The sequence below is a fragment of the Panthera leo genome, chromosome A1, assembly GCF_018350215.1.
Source record: "Panthera leo isolate Ple1 chromosome A1, P.leo_Ple1_pat1.1, whole genome shotgun sequence".
NCBI classification, from domain to species: Eukaryota; Metazoa; Chordata; class Mammalia; order Carnivora; family Felidae; genus Panthera; species Panthera leo.
This window is the reverse complement of record NC_056679.1, coordinates 178749371-178767415: the sequence shown is the minus strand read 5'-3', so window position 1 is coordinate 178767415 and position 18045 is coordinate 178749371. Positions and strand designations below refer to the sequence as shown.

Here is an 18045-nt window from a genome sequence, read left to right as displayed (position 1 = left end):
CTCTTACAGGCCAGAACAAAATCTGCTTCATCCCAGGCATGGTGGGACCTATATTAGAGATGACACTTATCCCTGAGGCTGAGCTCCGGAAAGCCACCATACCAATCTTCTTCGACATGATGCTGTGTGAATATCAAAGGAGTGGGGATTTCAAAAAGGTAAAAAATGAGGCTGGAAACCCATGCCATCCTCCCTAATCCCCAGCCCATTTCCCCATAATGATATCCTCGTTCCATCTGCCTGGGCTTCATTCAGGGGCTTGACAGTAGGCAAGGGACATTATTCATGTGCCCAGAATGAGCTGGCAGATTGGATTAGGTCACTATTTTATCATGCTTTGCTGCCCAAGGCCAAGATGAAAATGTGCTTTCTTGCTGGGTATCAGCTTGGTCCCTTTCTCAATAGTACAAGGACCATACTTCCCTACCTAAGAGTTCCCTCGAGGTGTGTCCAAAGAGCCTGCCCCTCCCACCTGCCTTCATCTCACACCGGCCTCTGTCCAGCTCTTTCTCTTCTGGGACAACTTGGAGGCTCTATATTGTCTAGAAGGATCTGAGCTTCCCAGGAGTCACACTCAGCCATGAGTGAAAATGACAGCAAATGGAGTCAAAGGCCTGTTGCTCAGGAGAGACTTGTGGATCTGCGGTGGCAGTAGGAGGCTTTCCCCAGCATGGAGGGAGTGGACAACTTGTGTGCAATGCAAGTGTCATTGGCCAAATGTTTTCATTAAAAGTCCCATCAGACTTGAAGGATGAGGACCGCTCTCTGGGCCCAGTCACTGTAGAAGCTTCTGACAGTGGAATAAGCACCCATTTGCACAGCAGGCTCCTGGCAGTGTTTTGTAGTTTCACCCAGCTCAGGAAGGTCGGTCTTCAAGTCTTGTCAGACTGCCTCTGCTGAGGTTCCCTCAAATCTTGCCCCGCTGTCCTCTCCGCCACACCTTCCCACCTGGTTTTACCCCTTACAGGCTCTTTCTCCCCCTCCCCCAGCGTTTTTGCCTCTCACTGGAGACCATCACCTGCCACCCAACAGTTCCCCTTAAGACAGGTACTTAAAAAGCAACAGATTCCAAACTGTGTTTCCTTAAAATCCTTACAGATCTCTCCCCTCTCTGGCTTACTGGTTCTCTAATCCTCACCCAGTAAAGTGCAAACCCTTATCCTTGCATTCAGGGCCTTCCTTGCTCTTCACTCAGCCCTTTCAGCCATTATGCCTACCTCATTCCCCACCCCCCCAACCTGTTCCCCAGCTATTTCCTGCAGCTCACGTGAATTGGGTTATCTCCATCAATGTCCTCCTCCATGCATTTCTCCTTCTTTCTACGCTCTGCCATGTTCACAGTTCTGCCTGCCATCACCTAAACTCCTACTGATCCTGCAAAGTCCAGTGCAGTCCTGTGTCCTTTAAGAGACCTTTTCTCTCCATTCCTACATCATTTTATCTGTCTGAGGTATGATGATTATATACTGCCTTGTGTTATACTCATTTCTGAGCATTTTCTGCATCTTCCTCAACCTTATCTAATAAAGGTGATGATGATGATGATGATGACAAAAATGACTGCCATTAACTGGGTGCTTACTATGTATCAGGCACACCATCAGTACTTTCCATGCATTAGTTCCTGTGATCTTGTTTATTGCAACCCTATAGAGAGTTAGGTAGCATTATGATACCCATTTTACAGATGAAAATACCGAAGCTTAGAGGGGCGCCTGGGTGGCTCGTTCGGTTAAGCATCCGACTTCGGCTCAGGTCATGATCTCGCGGTCCGTGAGTTCGAGCCCCGTGTCGGGCTCTGTGCTGATAGCTCAGAGCCTGGAGCCTGTTTCAGATTCTGTGTCTCCCTCTCTCTGACCCTCCCCCGTTCATGCTCTGTCTTTCTCTGTCTCAAAAATAAAATTTAAAAAAAGTTTAAAAAAAATTAAAAAAAAAAAAGAAAATACCGAAGCTTAGAGAGGTGAAGTCACTTGCCTGAAGTCACACATCAACAAAGAGGTGGGGCAGAGGCTGCAACACACAAGTCGCTATAGTCCCCAAACCATGCTGTGCCCACTGCATCATCCCGTCCCTGGTATTGTCACAGTAAATGTTGCCTGAGTGAAAGAATGAATGGCATCCTCTTCATTAGTGCTTTCTCAAAATATGTTCCATAGAGCACTAATCCAACCAGATGCTCTAGGGAAGAGGGTTTGGAAATTAAATACCTTTGGAATCCACTGCATATGGTAACCCCTCTTAGAGATCTCCAGTGCACATTAACATAGTCAAAGCACTGAGGCATTCCACAGTAAACAGACTTGCCCAGTTTCTCAAACTTATTTGTGTAAGAAACATCAATTGGATGTGCCATTCTGCCAATCACTTTGGAAAACATTGTTCTAAGGAGAAAAAGAGACTACAGGTGGTCCCCGACTTATAATGGTTCGATTTACGGTATTTGGACTTAACAATGGTGTGAAAGTGATACACATTCAGTAGAAACCTTACTTTGAATTTTGAACTTTGGTCTTTTCCTGAGCTAGTGGTAGGCAGTAGATTCTCTGTCGTGTGCTGGGCAGCAGCAGTGAGCCACAGCTCCCAGTCAGTCATGAGGGTAAACACGTGACCATGAGGGTAAACAACAGATTTACTTAGAACCATTCTATGCCCACATAACCATTCTATTTCTCATTTTCAGTAAAGTATTCAGTAAATTCCATGAGCTGACCAACATTTTATTATAAAATAGGTTTTGCATTAGATGATTTCGCCCAACTATAGGCTAATGTTAGTGTCCTGAACATGTTTAAGGTAGGCTGGGCTGCAGTGGGTTAGGGATATTAAATGCATTTTTGAATTAACTATATTTTCAACTTACAATGGGTTTATCAGACATAACCTCATTATAAGCTGAGAAAGATCTGTAGTTAGCTCTGATGATATCAGTGTGAGAGAGTACTCTTCTGCCCGGGGATTAATTAGCAGGAGCTTTCTAGTCCCAGAAAGGCTAGTGACCAGCTGTCCCCTCTTTCAGCAAAGAGCCTGAAAAGAAATCAGGTTGAGGAGTTCAGATAAAGAAAGATACCATATCCAACCAGTTGGGATAAGGGGGAGTAGAAGGTGAAACACTTGATTGGGTATTGAAGGCAGTTTGCAATCTGCTGACCTTTAAGGGGGACGCCAACTGTGTGAAGCTTGGAAACACGTAGAGGGCACACAATGTGACATGAAGGACATCATACTTACTCTCAGATCAGTACACCCTCCAGAGGCGTGTGCACCAGCTGGCTCAGAAGATGTCCTAGGGGCAGGTGTGCAAAGGAAACACTCCAAGTACCTGATGGTATGCAATGTTTAAAAAAACAAGCAAGCCCGTCATTTCTGGATTACAACCTGACAGTTGTATTTGGTGGCCTTCAGAGGCTTGCCTGAATGTGATATTTTTTTCCTGAAAGGATTTCCTTATTGTGGCATCCCCATGACATCCACCCACCTGTTTTCTATGAATGGGGGTCATCCTTGGACTCCTCACTCGAAGCATGTGTTCATCGTAATAATGTTCCCCAATTGCTTCTCTTAATTTCTCCCTTATCAAAAGAGACAGCACAATCAAGCTGACTAATGGGGCAGCTTCCCATGAAAAAAACAGCTGGTGTGATTGGTAGGAGCTCAGCTGTGGGGTGAGCAGATCCAGGCACGACTCCTTGGTTCAGAGTAAGCAGCCATGAAGGTTTTCCCAGGAAAGGAGGATGCCAGTCCCCCAGGAGCCCCAAGCAGCCCTGATGGCCAAATCCAGAGCAAACCCCAGCACTGGGTCTGAAATCCAGGAGGTCTTGCATGCAAACTAGCATTAGGGAATGATGCCAAAATTATCAGCTAAAAACTAGGTTTCTAGAAGGTGACAGGTAGGCTTTCCTTTCTAAAATTTGAGTTTCTCAAAGGAAATAGTAGAACCCAAAGGAAAAGTTAGCAGGACCCCTGCCTCTGGCCAGGGACACAACATCTTGTGGTTTTCTCGCCGCCCTGCTTTTGCTCAGGCTCTTCCTTTGATTTCTTCACCTGAAGAGATTCTACTCATCCTTCAGCTGAGGCCTCACATTTTGAGATGGCCCTTCCTGCTTCTGGAGGCAGTGGTTCATCTGGATGCAAAAGACAGATGGGCTCAAGCAGGATGTGCATGGGCTGGAACTGGGACAGGAGGGGGTTAAACACTGATGGGCCTAAGGGGGTGTGGGGGTGGGGAAAAGGAGGCTCTGGGGCAATCTCTTTCTCTGCTCTGAGTTTTTTTGCAACTTCATTGCCAGATTTCCCTGTCTTCTCTTGTAGCCCAAATTAGATAGCTGATGCATTTGACTGATAACCTTTACCCCTCATAAGTACAGCACTTCACCCAAGACCATCTCAGGCATTCCTATCCTGTGACTCAGACTGAATGTCCTATCCCTGGCACACTGTTACTCCTTGGTGGGGCAATGGACAGGACAGTTTTGGCAAAAGGAGCCTTGGCTTGCCACATTCATGCCCAGTCAGTGTGAAATGTGTCTTGACCTACCTAAGTGAGGCTCAGGCATATCACTTGACCCACACTGCATGACGATCTGCTCATAGATCTCTCTCTATCACAAGACCGTGAGATTTTCTGGGGCCAAGGCTAGTCTCTCATTCCTGAACTTGTCAAGTGCCTGTCATGAGTGTGGGTGAGAACCATGTCAATGTTCCCAGGATGAATGGAAGCATTTAGACCTGCATCCTTCCACATTTCAGAGGAAAAGCCTTAGCACAGGGAGGAACATTCCAGTGAATATTTTCATCATTTAGGGTAATGAGGGTAGCTGATGATTGCTTGAGTAATCCCCAGAGGCTGGGTAGACCAGCTGTTTTCCTGGCCAATTTTTTGTGCAGGGAGGGGTTTTGGGGTGTCTGGGTGAAGATGGTGGCAAAGAGTCAGAGTCCTGGGGCCTAGAGACTGAGGAGAGTGATTGCCTATTTTACAGATTGTAGAACAGGACTGTGGCACAATCAGCCTGAGGGTCTGAGCCATAGCAGGCGAGATGTCCTAGAGAAAACTCCTCTCAGAGATGGAAGAGGTAACAGCATTTGATAGCACCTAGAACAGCACCTGGGACTCAGCATGAGCTCAATAATTGCTCGATAAATGAATTAATGGACAGAGATATCAGTTGAGCAGATCCCCTGAAATGGAGTCTTGGCTTAGAGTAAGGGGGTGCTTCAGATGGCTTAGAATATAATGAAGAAAAGAACAATCGATTCAATAAATATATACTGGGCACCTACTGTGTTCTGGCCAGTGTGCTTTGGAGTTAGATAGACTTGCTACTTGTGCGCTGAATAAATTTGGTAAGTTATTTAACCTCTTTCAAGCCCAGCTTCTTCATCTGTAAAATGAATATCATAATACCATTATAGGTTCCCAAACCCAAGCTCCACAGGCAATGATCTGGAGCAGGCGGAGACAAGATAACTCAAAGAAAATTAGGAAGCTGCACTGACTCCCTAAAGCATCCCTTCTCACGTGACACTATCTTCTCCAGCTTTCCCCCAAGTCTGCTTCCAGCCACCCCTGGACAACCAGCATTTCACTAACAAAGGAGGCCACGGGCTGACTTACTGGTGCCAGTTCTATCCCTATCACTCTGCCATCCTGGCCTTTCACACTATCTCTGCCCCTCCCATACGAAGTCAAAGTCAGAACCAGACATTTGAAGAAGGGCTCTTGTTCCCTAAATTTCACACTTCACCTGGATTCTAGGCAAACAAATAAGGAAAATAGCCAAGATGTTCTAAAGTAGTAAGGAGAGGTCACAAAAGCAATTTGGGGAAGGCATGATGCAAACGTGAGGCCCGCATGAGTCATTCTGCTGGAGGAGGGAGGTCCACTCGGGAGGGCTGGGCTCTTAGAGTTCACTTCCTTTTTCCTGAGTAGGGCCTCTTAAGATTCCTGGTGGGCCTCTGTAGCATTGACTTCTGCGAAAGTAACCTGCAGATGCTCCTTAACAAATATCCCCCTTGCAGGGGTAGGGTGAGGAGTCAACAGTGTGATGCAGCTGTGCAGCTGTGGAGAAAATGGAATTGATTTGGAGGAGCCAGACCTTTGTTTTAAGCTCTGCACAGTGGCATGGCACAGTGTATGTGTGAGAGCATATGCTGGACCCTTGGGCCTGCTCTAGGTCAAGTCCATCCATGCTTTGAAACGCAAGACAAAGATTCCACTTTGCCTCAGTTTTCTCATTTAAAAAATAAAAATGAGGATATCTATCTCCCTTGGCTATCATAAAGACTAATTGAGATGGTGATACTGTTGACAATGGCAATGTTGACAGTGTCATGATAACAATTATTGAGCACTTACTATGTGCCAAGTACCACGCTAGCCTTTCCCGTGTATTTTCCCATTAACTTCTCCCAACACTACTCTAAGTAGCTGCTGTTTTATTTATTTATTTATTTTTAAGTTTTTGAGAGAGAGAGAGAGAGAGAGAGAGAGAGAGAGAAGCATGTACATACCATTAGGGGAGGGGCAGAGGAAGAGAGAGAGAGAATTTTTTTTCATTTTTCAAAGTGTATTTATTTTGAGAGAGAGAGTAGAAATGGGAAGGGACAGAGAGAGGGGGAGAGAGAGAGAGAATGCCAAGAACTCTCCATGCTGTCAGCGTGGAGCCCAATGCAGGGCTTGAACTCACAAACCATGAGATTATGACTTTAGCCGAAACCAAAAGTCGGGCGCTTAACCGACTGAGCCACCCAGGCACCCCGAGAAAGAGAGAATCTTAAGCAGGCTCCATGTTCAGAATGGAGCCTGGTGCAGGGCTTAATCCCATGACCCTAGGATCATGACCTGAGCCAAAATCAAGAGCTGAATGCTCAACCAACTGAACCACCAGGTGCCCCAGTAGGTGCTGTTTTAAATCTTCATGTAATAGATGAGAAAATTGAGCCTCAGGAAGCTTATTAACTTTCCCAAGATCACATAGTGGGGAGAAAAGTCAAAGCAAGACTCAAACTAAGTCTTTTGGATGCCAAAGGCTGTGGTCATAGCCGCTCCTGTGCACAGTGCCTGCTTGGGAACAAAACGGGCCGGCGTCTGTCATGGGATGTGCTTGACTGAAACCTTCACTCTCCGACCTGGCCTGAAGGGCTCACACGTGGCACAGCGTCATCCAGCTCTGCACAGCCCCTGGCACCCCGTAATTTCCTTCCCTGCAGGCTCTTTGTGACCTTGTGACAAGTGCTTATTTACCCCATGCACTTCTCTGCTCTAAAGGAAAGTTCATCGCATCAGGAGGAATCATGCCAACACTTAACACTGAACAACTCAGACAAGGAAAAAAATGCTATTTTTCTCCCATAAAGCTGCTTTCCAGTAACATTCAGCAGTAATAACAATAACATTAGCAGTAATCATAAGCAGATGAGCAAACCCAATGCACATTTGAGTTTATGCTCTCCCCTGGTGCTTTATATATAAAATCTCCTCCAGTCCTCCTAACTACCCCATGTGGTAGGGACCACTATTATATTGATAGGGTCCACAGGCCAAATCTGTCCTGTTACCTGTTTTTGTAAATAAAGTTTTATTAGAATACAGCCATGCTGATTTGTCTATATATTATCTGTGGTTGCTTTTGTGTTATAGCAGCAGAGCTGAGTAGTTGTAATAAAGACTGACTAACCCACAAAGACTAAAATATTTACAATCTGGCCCTTTACAGAAAATGTTTGCTGACCCCTGATGCCTGATATAAACTCTGAAGTGGGATTAGAAAGACCTGATAGCTTTCCTAAGATGGTGGAGGGAATGGAGCAGGCATGTAAATCAGATGGTCTAACATCAGAGCCCATGCTTGCAGTCCTTTAGCTGTATTACTTCCTGCCCCAAGCTTGGCACAGTAGACATCTCTAATCATGATAGCCCCAACCCTTAAGTCTGGATAATATTTGATGCATACAAGATGCTTAATACAATGCATCATGTAAGGTACATGATTCATGTGTGGACTGGCAGTCCAGACCCTCATCAAATTGGCCCCCATCTGGGTCTTCATTCTAATTTTTTTTCTTTTCTTTCTTCTTGAACTCTGATCTTTCTTAACTGCTCTCCTCATTTTTCTCTACTTTCCTACATCTACAACCTTCATTCACTCCGTTCCTCCTACCCAGAATGCTCTTCCTTTTCATATTTATCACAATCCTACCCGTCTTCCAGGTTTTTTTTGTATCTCCTTCCATAAATCTTCCCCGACTGAGGAAACTCACAGGAAATTTTCTCATCTGTGCTGTATCAGCACAAGCTTTTTGTCCTTTCTTTTGGCCCTCAGCACACAACAGTGAGGGAACAATGGCACCACAGATGTGAGCTGAGGGAAAAGTGAATCCAGCCCCTGCCTTTCATCACTTAAAGATTCCAACCAACTAGACTGGGCTTGATCCTTTGTGCACTGGAAGGAGCCTGCCAAAAGGTCTCTGCCATTCACAGAGCATTACACATACTTCTTCATGTGTAAAGTACCTGACACTTAGTGAAGTGGAACCAATCCGGGGCTGGCTGGTTTTCATGCATTATCACCTTTAGACATGATCCTCCTTAAATATGACCTCCAGACTTCATGGGGAGATTTTAAGGTCTGAGAGTAGAGAGGCTGGGTAAGAAGCCAGGAGTACCCAAAGACTCCCTAGACCTTGGTGACCTTTGCCAAGGGCCTTCTTCCCTTCTCCAGATGCCAGTTTCGTATTTAATGGTAAAACTGAGGAGAAGCAGACTGCGTGATTTGGATGGATTCATCACGGCATGTTATTGAAAGTACAAACTGTTTTACATTTTAGCCATGCAAAGGGACACAGTATGGCCCTTCAAAACATTGCGTAAGCCATGAGCTGAACTGGGTGAGATGCTTCTTGAGAGTGAAAATGGGGAGATGGAACGCTCTCTGGCTTCATGTTCCAAGATATGTTGGGACTATAGGTACATACTCATGTTCAGGTCACTTACCGAGTCTGATCTCTGACCACTACAGTTGCCACCAGTCTACTTTCTGAGGCATCAGCTCATGTACCTATGAGAGCTTCAAGTATGGATGGGCTCAGGGGCTCAGTCTTTCTCTGTCTCCCCTTTTCCACTCTCCTCTGTATTGGCGTCATTTCCAGGTGGGCTCTTCTATTATGGCCATCTCCAGCAGCCTCAGGCTTACAGCCTTCCATCTTCACATTGAGCAGACAGACTCTTTGCTAAGAGTTTCAGCAAAGCCTTGGATCTGAGTCTCACTTACTCAGCCTGAGCCTTTATTAATCTTAGTGTCTAGATGATGAAAGATACTGATTAAGAGGTAGGCCTGGGTCACATGCCCACACCCGGAGCTAGGGAGGTATGGGTAGCTCATCTGTGTCCCCAGGACTAAGATTAGGGCCAGCGTGATCACCAAAGTATGGAGAAAGGAAGGCTAGGCAGACAGCTGTCTGTGACAACGTGCCGCTTCCTGAAGATACAGTGCTCTGTCACATACCTCCATGTCTTTGCACACGCTGTGTCCTCTGCTTGAAATGCCCTTTTCCTTCACGTGGTCACTCTCTCCCTCCCCTCCCTCCTTCTCTCTCCAGCACTTATCATCCACTCCTCTTCTCCCCGTACTCTGGGAACTCCTAAAAGCAGGCACAGCATCCCGTTCCGTTTAGCACTCCCGATTCTGGGCACAAACGCTGGGAAATGATAGGTGCTCCCTAAAGCTTTGGCTAAAATAACAAATTGACTAATTTCAACATTCAGCCTTCTAATGTTGTTATTATTGATTTTTCGTCTCCTACTGCTTTAGTTTGAAAATGAGATCATCCTCAAGCTGGACCATGAGGTGGAAGGAGGCCGAGGAGATGAGCAGTACATGCAGCTGCTTGAGTCAATGTAAGTTCAGCACCCGTGCGCGGGGGGAGACGGGAAGGTCAGCTGCAGGCTGGAGAGCTTGGGACTCCAGGCCTTCAGAGACTCCTCCCTCCCCTGGAGATCGATCTTCTGGCTCCTGGTATTGGAGAAACTCCATTTTTGAAAGAAACTTAAAATTTCTCTCTCTCTAGAGTGGCTGTTTCTTTGATATTGATGGAATGGGATGGATAAAAAGAAACTTTGCTGTGTTGTGAAGAGAAAAACAATCCACCAAAATGTTCACTTGTGTTATCTCTTTGCTATGGAATAATTCTTGCTAGTTTTTCCTTCTTTCTCTTTTAATCTTACACAGATGTTGATCATGACCAAGATAAATAGGGTACACGCAGTGTACAGATGCTGAGCTAGATGCTGTCTGTGCACTGCCTCATTTAGCTGCATTTACTCTCTGACCCCTATTTCATAGAGCTGGGCCCTGAGGCTCATGGAAGGGTCTTGTCTGAGGAAACTAGAACAATCTAGTTGGGTAGACAAGCTGGGACCCAAACCAGCTCTGCCTGACTGCAGGGCATAGGTCTGCGTGAGGCAGTGGACAGTGGTCAGCGCTGAACTTGGTCAGGACATGTCTTTTTGTTTTAAGATTTTATTGAGATATAATGTATATACTATACAGCTCACTGGAAGTGTACAATTTTATCGCTTTTAGTATATTTGCAGAGTTACGCAACCATAACCACCATCCATTTTAGAACAGTTTTGTTACCTCCCCAAAGAAACCCCATACTCTTTAGACATCATCCCCTCTACTTTCGGCCCCTGTGGATTTGTCTATTCTGGACATTTCATGTAAATAGAATCAGTATATGGTACTTTGAAACTGGCTTCTTTCGTATATCATGTTTTCAAGGTTCGTCCACACTGTAGCAGTCGTCAGCACCTCATTTCTTTTTGTTGCTGACTAATATTTCTCTGTTTAGATATACCCCATTTTGTTTATTCATTTACCTATCTTTTTTTAAAAAAATTTAATGTTTATTTATTTTTTGAGAGAGAGACAGAGTGTGAGCAGGCAAGGAGTAGAGGAAGAGGGAGACACAGAATCCAAAGCAGGCTCCAGGCTCTGATCTGTCAGCACAGAGCCTGACGCAGAGCTCCAACTCGTGAACCACGAGATCATGACCTGAGCTGAAGTTGGACGCTTAACTGACTGAGCCACCTAGGCACCCCTATTCATTTACCAACTGATGGACATGTAGGCTGTTTCCACTTTTTCACTGTTAGGAATGACTATGCTATGAGCATTCACATGCAAATTTTTATGTGGACACAATGCTTCCAATTTTCTTGGGTATATACCTAGGAGTGGAGTTGCTGGGTCATTTGGTAACTCTACTTGGCTTTTTGAGGAACCATCAGACTGTTTTCCAAAGTACTTGACCACTCACATTCCTACCAGCTGTGTGTGAGGGTTCAAGTTTCTCCACATTCTCCCCAACTCTTGTTAATATCTGCCTTACTGACTAAAGCCATCCCAGTGGCTGTGAAACTGATATCATTGCCATCTTGATTTTCATTTCCTCGATAGCTAATGATGTTGAGCATTTTTTCATGTGCATGTAGGCCAATTGTATATATTTGGAGAAAGACATTAGTTTCAACCCTGATTCTACCACTTAGCATCTGTGTAACTTTGGACCAATCACGCATCTTTGGCCTCGATATCTCTATCTATAAAATGGGGATAATAAGCCTGTAGCTATTTTGAAGACTGAATAACTATAAAGCATCTGGCACACAGCAGGTAAAAGCTTAATAAATATACTTTGTTCAGCCATCTGACTCCCAGTTTCCGTCTTCATGTCAGTGTCCCTTTCCTCCCGAAGGACTTCTCCCAAGGCTTAGCAATGTGGCTCAGACATTTCAAATTTCTTCCTAATTGTATATTCTCAGACTTGTATGATTCTCTGATAGAACTCTGATGTCAGATTCTTTTCCTAATCCTTTTTGAATATTTTATCTCCAATAACAAAAGCAAACTAAAGGCCTTGCTCTAACCCTCACAGTGACCCTCCCTGTCCTGCTCAGTAGGCAGGGCAGATTCCCAGGCAGCACCTTCTCAGCAGGCCCTGTCCCCCTTCTGTCACTGCGCACAGCTCTCACTACACACAGGGAACACAAACGTAACTCAGAAGGAGAAACCCACTGTCTGCTCCTCAGGTGGGTATCAAGACTGACTGTCCAGGGGAAAAAGTGACATTTTGCCTGAGTCAATGTTTATTTTAAAGTTCTAAAAAGGAAAATCTAAATATTGACCATAAGGGAAACCATTTACAGTGCTGGCAATTTCCATTTTTATAAGCGGATGGGGCTCTGCGGCAGTCTTCAGATGATCAGCAGGATTTTCAAATCCTTCCTGAGTGATTATTTATAAAAGGAATCCTTAGAGGTCGAGGAAATTAAAAGCAGCTCATTATTTTTGCTTCTAGGATAGAGGTGTGAATGATTTCTGCAAAACTAATCAAGCCCAACCAGAGGAGTCAAGGTCCCATTAAAATGTCCAGGGGCCAGGTCCCTGCTTCTGCCTTTGAGCTTTCTGAGCCTCAGTTTCCTTATCTGCAAACTGAGGATAAAATACTATCCAGCTGTTACAGTTTTTGTTGAGACTAAGCAAGAAAAGTCATGTAAAGTACTTAGCAGTTCCTGATAACTAGTAAGTAGTCTGGAAATATTAGCTATTATTGTTGCTCTCTAGGTAGACACTGATGTGGTTATTTGAAGCCATGAACATACCTGTCATTTCTCCCCCAGTCTAGTCATCTACAGTTCCTCTAGCCCTTCCTTCAGCCCTTCATTCAGGGCCTCTACTGCTATGGAGGACCTTCTCTGGGCAGACACAGTCCTGTGGTACATGGCTTAGCAATATGATGGTGCCTTTGTGAATAGAGCAGGGTTTCCCTTCCTATGGCAGCAATAGACCTGCATTAGGGCACAGACTTAGAGCATGACGTGGGGCTCGATTTCAGCCCTCATGGGCTTTTGTGCAGTGCACAAGCTATACAACCTTATACAACATCCCACCCCTCCCTACCCTCAGAACTGTCCCCAAAGCCCACTCCCAGTTGTCCACCTCTTTTTTTTTTATTTATTTATTTATTTTTGAGAGTGAGAGAGAGTGCACACAAGCATAGGAGAGGCAACTGTAAGATCCAGACCTGAGCCGAAATCAAGAGTTGGATGCTTAACCGACTGAGCCACCCAGGTGCCCCTGTCCATATCTCTTAATGTGAAGGTCCCCACATTGAAAGGAGTAATTAGACACTCTATTTTGCTGTATTCCATCTGCCTGAGAATTTTTCTAGAAGTGGTAAGGGAGCTGGAAAGGTGAAAGGGACAGAGAATGTGTGTTCTGGGGCCAAGATCCCACCCAAACCAGTTCAGTGCCTGAAAGAGGACCTGTCATAAGAGGTACTCCATACATAGTTTTCAAGGATGAGTGAAAACCCAGTTCCATCAGCACTGACACAGAGCGTGGGCCTGGGTTCTTCCCTCTGAAGGCCTCCCATGCTGAATGCAAATCAACTCTAGGGCACTGTGAGTTCCCTCCAGTCCCCACCCAACCCCCACCCAGGCAGAAGTATAGACAGGGAGTGGCTGGCAAGTGCTCTGCCCCCTCTCCTTCTGAGTGAGGAATTATCTGCATCACCTGGAGATTCCCATGACCCTTTTTCATTGTATCTGTCCTCCATTGTGGATTCAAAGGAGAGAAACAGCTGGGGGACTTTGGCAAGACCCTTATTAGAACCCAGCCCTGGGGGTTTCATGCCTCCTCTATCAGTTGACAGTGTTAATAATGCCCAACTCCAGGAAATTTTGTAAGCATTAAATAAGATAACCCATAAAATGGGTTTGCACAGCATCTGGAACACAGGAAATAATAAATGGGAGTATCATATACTATGGTTAGTCTTTATTTTTGTATCTGCTTCCCGTGCTATACTGTGATTTCCTGGAAGTCAGTGTCTTAATAATTTCTGAATCCCTGGTTCCTAGAAAAATATCTGTTGAGTGGATGGATGGTGGATGGTGGTAGGTGGTGATGAATGGTGAATGGATGGGTGAGTTCCAAACAGTCTGCCAATCCATCTCACCAATCCTAGACCATATGAGCAGATTTATTATCTTACACCTAAAGAATAGAGAAACTAAGAAAGTATTCTTCAAAACCCATGCTTTGCAAAGGACCAATAGCCCTAGCATTATCCGAGAGCTTTTAGAAATGCAGAATCTCAGGCCCTAGCCCAGATCTATTGAACCAGAATCTATTAACAGAATCTATTAATCGGAATCTGTTAATCCCCAGGCGATTCCCATACACATTGAACTTTGCAAAGCAGTGGACTAAACTAGTTCTTAATGTTGGCTGCATATTGGAATTACCTAGAGAATTCTAAAGATAAAATACTGCTACTTGGCTCCCACTCCCAAAGATACAAAGCCATCGATTTTAGGGTGGTCACTGAGCTTTAGAAAACGTTCCCCTGGAGATTCTAACATGTCGCAGGGACTAAGAACCACTGGTCTGGGCTGCGCTCAGGCCGTGAGATACCTTCTGGGTCTGAGCTGCCTGAGAGGCTGTGAGGAATCACACCCAAACACTGGACAAAGCGTTGTCGCATTGTTATTAGCTTGGGAAACGGGGCTGGAAGTGACGGTCCCAGAAGGAGTCAGGCACAGCTGTGACTGAGCCAGACAGGCCTAAATCACAGGGCAATTTGCGTCTCTCACTGAGAGCCAGGGAACAGGTGCTTCTCCCACGGAGAAGATGGATTTGTCTGATCACACCACAGTTTGAGGTGTCGCCTCCTTGCAGCCTGGTTTGGCTTCTGGGAGGAAATGACCCTCTGAAGTCCTTGCCTTTCTCACCTTTCCCTACTTGGAGCTCTTGGGACCTAAGCTGCCACAGGGATATTAGCCAGAAACAAATAGTAGCCTGGGTAATGCTTGTCTACTCAAGATGCCAGAGAACACACCACAATGTTTCTCTGTGGGAAAAAAGTGAAGTGTTTGGCTTGATTCCCAAGGTCACCACTTACTAGGAGAGTGATTTCAGGAGGTTGTTTAACCTCTCTGAGCCTTGATTCCCTCCTCTATAAAATGAGAGGAATAATTTTTACCAGTCAGAATTATCGTGATGATTTCTTTTTTAAATTTTTTTTACGTTTATTTATTTTTGAGAGTTAGAGAGACAGAGTGTGAGTGGGGGAGTGGCAGAGAGAGAGAGAGGGAGACACAGAATCTGAAGCAGGCTCGAGGCTCTGAGCTGTTAGCACAGAGCCCAGCACTGGGCTCGAACTCATGACCCATGAGATCATGACCTGAGTCAAAGTTGGACGTTTAACTGACTGAGCCACCCAGGCACCCCTATTATGATGATTTCTCAAGAAAAAGTGATTAGAATAAAAAAATTAGAAAAAAAAGAAAAAAGAAAAAATGATTAGTACAGTGTCTGGTACAAAATAAGTGATTAATAAAAAGTTGTCATTAATCAAAATTTTAATCCATCTGTCTCTCCTTGCCTAGCCTGTGGGCCTCCTGAAAGTAGGCATTTTTTTTATATTTCTTTTTTTATTTTATCTTTCTCTCCATCCCCACCCCACACAATGCCTATCATATTGCCTAGCAACTAATAGATGCTTAAGTAATGTCACATTTTTTTTAATTTTTGCTTTTAAAATTTAGAATATTAATATTATAACAAAATGTAGAATTTTCAAATAATATATGCACATTTAAATTTAAAAAATGAATACTCTCTTCTCTATTCCCCCACCTAGACTGCTTGTCAGAAGAAACCACCATTAAGAGTTTGGTGTTTATCCTTCCGGGCCATATTTGGCACATTTATAAGCACACAGAAACACATGATGCAGACATGCACTTCCACTCACAAATGCCAGAGCCAGAATATTGATATTTAACAACTTGTGTGACCTTGTACAAGTTAGTTGGCCTCTCTGTGCCTTAGTTTCCCTATCTGCAAACATCCTTTCTCATCAGACTATGATGGGAGATTAGGTGAGTTAACATTGGTGAGACATTTGGAATAATGCCTGGGACATGGTAGGTTCTATGTGAGTTGGTTAAATAAAAAACAAATATTGTTCTGAAACTTACTTTTCTCACTGATCTGTACATTTTATAGAGCTTTTTGTGTCAAAGCATATTGATTTCTCATACTTTATAGTATCTTCATAGAAGTACATTTTGTAAATATGCTTTAATTTATTAACCATTTGCCTACTGATGGACATTTAAGATAGTTTCAACTATTTCACTATAGACACAATTTGTAAGTATCATAAATCCTTGCATGCTTCTGGGAATATTTCTGTAGAATAGGTTCACTGAAGTAGAATTGTTGGGCCAGAGGGTATGTACGTTTACAATTTTGATAGATATTGTGGAAATTGCTACACAAAGGGTGGTACTGATTCACTCCCAATGTGGATGTGTAGAAGTGACTATTTCCCCATGTGTAGAAATCACTATTTTTTTGGACAGCTGCCCACATTGGACATTTTTTTCCCATTCTGATGGTGGGTAAAAAAAAAATTAAATGCTTGCTAAACTGTATAGACAATTAAGTATATAAATGAATACATGATTGAATAAATGAACAAAATGAGCCAACACATGAACCAGGGGAACTTAAACTCACTGGTTCATTGGCGATGCCCCACCCCCCACCCCACCCCTCAACACACTCTTTCTCCTCTGGCCATGAGCTCACTGCCCTGCCATCTCTGCCCACAGCCTGATGGAATGTGCCACAGAGCATCCGACTATTTTCAAGTCAGTGGAAAACTTTGTGAACCTGGTCAAAGGCCTCCTGGAGAAGCTGCTCGATTACCGGGGTGTGATGACCGATGAGAGCAAAGACAACCGCATGAGCTGCACTGTGAATCTGCTGGTATGTGGGGTCAGCCACCTCTCCCCAAGGTCCCATCAAGTCCTGGGGGCAGGCCTGGTTTGGGGTTTCACTGTGCTCTTGATAGGGAAGTAGTGCTAAGGGCTTCAGAAAGCAGACAGAAGTGGAATTGAATCCCTGCTCTGCCATCTGCTAGCTCTGTGTCTTGAGACCAATAACTGCACCATTCCATGTCTCAGTTCCCTCATATATGAAATGGGAATGAGTGTTTTCTTTAGTACTTAACACATCACATGGAAGGAAAGTGGCAGTAAAAAGGGGTTAAGAGTATGAGCTTTGGAGTTTCATAGCCCATAGGTTCTCCTATCTCTGATAACTAATAGAGTAGACATGTCAAGGAAGTTTTTTGAAGGCTTAGTTTGTTTATCCATTCCATAGACAAAGTAGTAGTACCTATTTCTTAGGTTATTCATCCTGGGGCCGTGGTTAAATGCTTCCTACATGTTAGTTTCCTTCTCTTACAGAATAATCTAATAACCAGAATTTACAGCAAATTAGTATGGGCCAGAACAGCTAATCTCAAGTGCAGGCTCTTAACCCCTATACCGCATGACCCTCCAAGAGCCGTCTCCTGAACAGTCTCCGTTCACATGTCCTGTGGTACAGTCATGAGAGGTAGCACCAGCTGCAACGCCCCACACCACCACGTCAGCCCACCCTAAAGTGGTTTAAATGAATGAAGCTGGCCAAAAGACCATGTAGCATCCATCATATCAACCCCCTCCCCCGCCATGCTCAATGCTCCAAAAATATAAATCCTGTCCCATAGTTCTTTTGTGTGGCCTCTGTTAACCTAAGTGGACTCTCTTTTTAATAGCCCAGATATTGCCATTGATTTTCTGAAATGCTAAGGGGAGTTAAAATATCCTGATTACAGCAGAAAGGAATTCATTGCTAATAATTCCACCAGGCCCAATTTACATAAAGAGCAGGAAGAGGGGTTTTCCAGGAGTTTAGCAATTTGTCTCTATGGAGAGGCAGAAGTGAATTGAAGAAAATGACCTTCAACAGTCAGACTCTGACCTTGGGACAGGTAGATCCACAAGCAATTAGACCCTGCTAGCTTTTGGTGTGCCTTCTCACGGCATCAAGAAGGAGGATGGGGGGAGGGTGTCAGAGGAGCTGAGGTCTCGGGTGTCTCTGCCAACCACTGTGTACCCTGGAACACCTGGAACATCACCTCCCT

General features: G+C 44.5%; 1 protein-coding gene across 2 annotated transcripts in view; it reads left to right on the top strand.

The window, feature by feature from the left end:
* The window catches only part of DOCK2 (dedicator of cytokinesis 2), a 413468-nt gene that overhangs the window by 354142 nt on the left and 41281 nt on the right, over positions 1–18045 (top strand). For both annotated transcript variants that reach the window (XM_042947072.1, XM_042947066.1), the window contains exons 33-35: positions 10–158; positions 9807–9892; positions 16685–16841. In XM_042947072.1, the coding sequence (XP_042803006.1) occupies positions 10–158; positions 9807–9892; positions 16685–16841 (392 nt within the window). The remainder of the gene's footprint in view (positions 1–9; positions 159–9806; positions 9893–16684; positions 16842–18045) is intronic.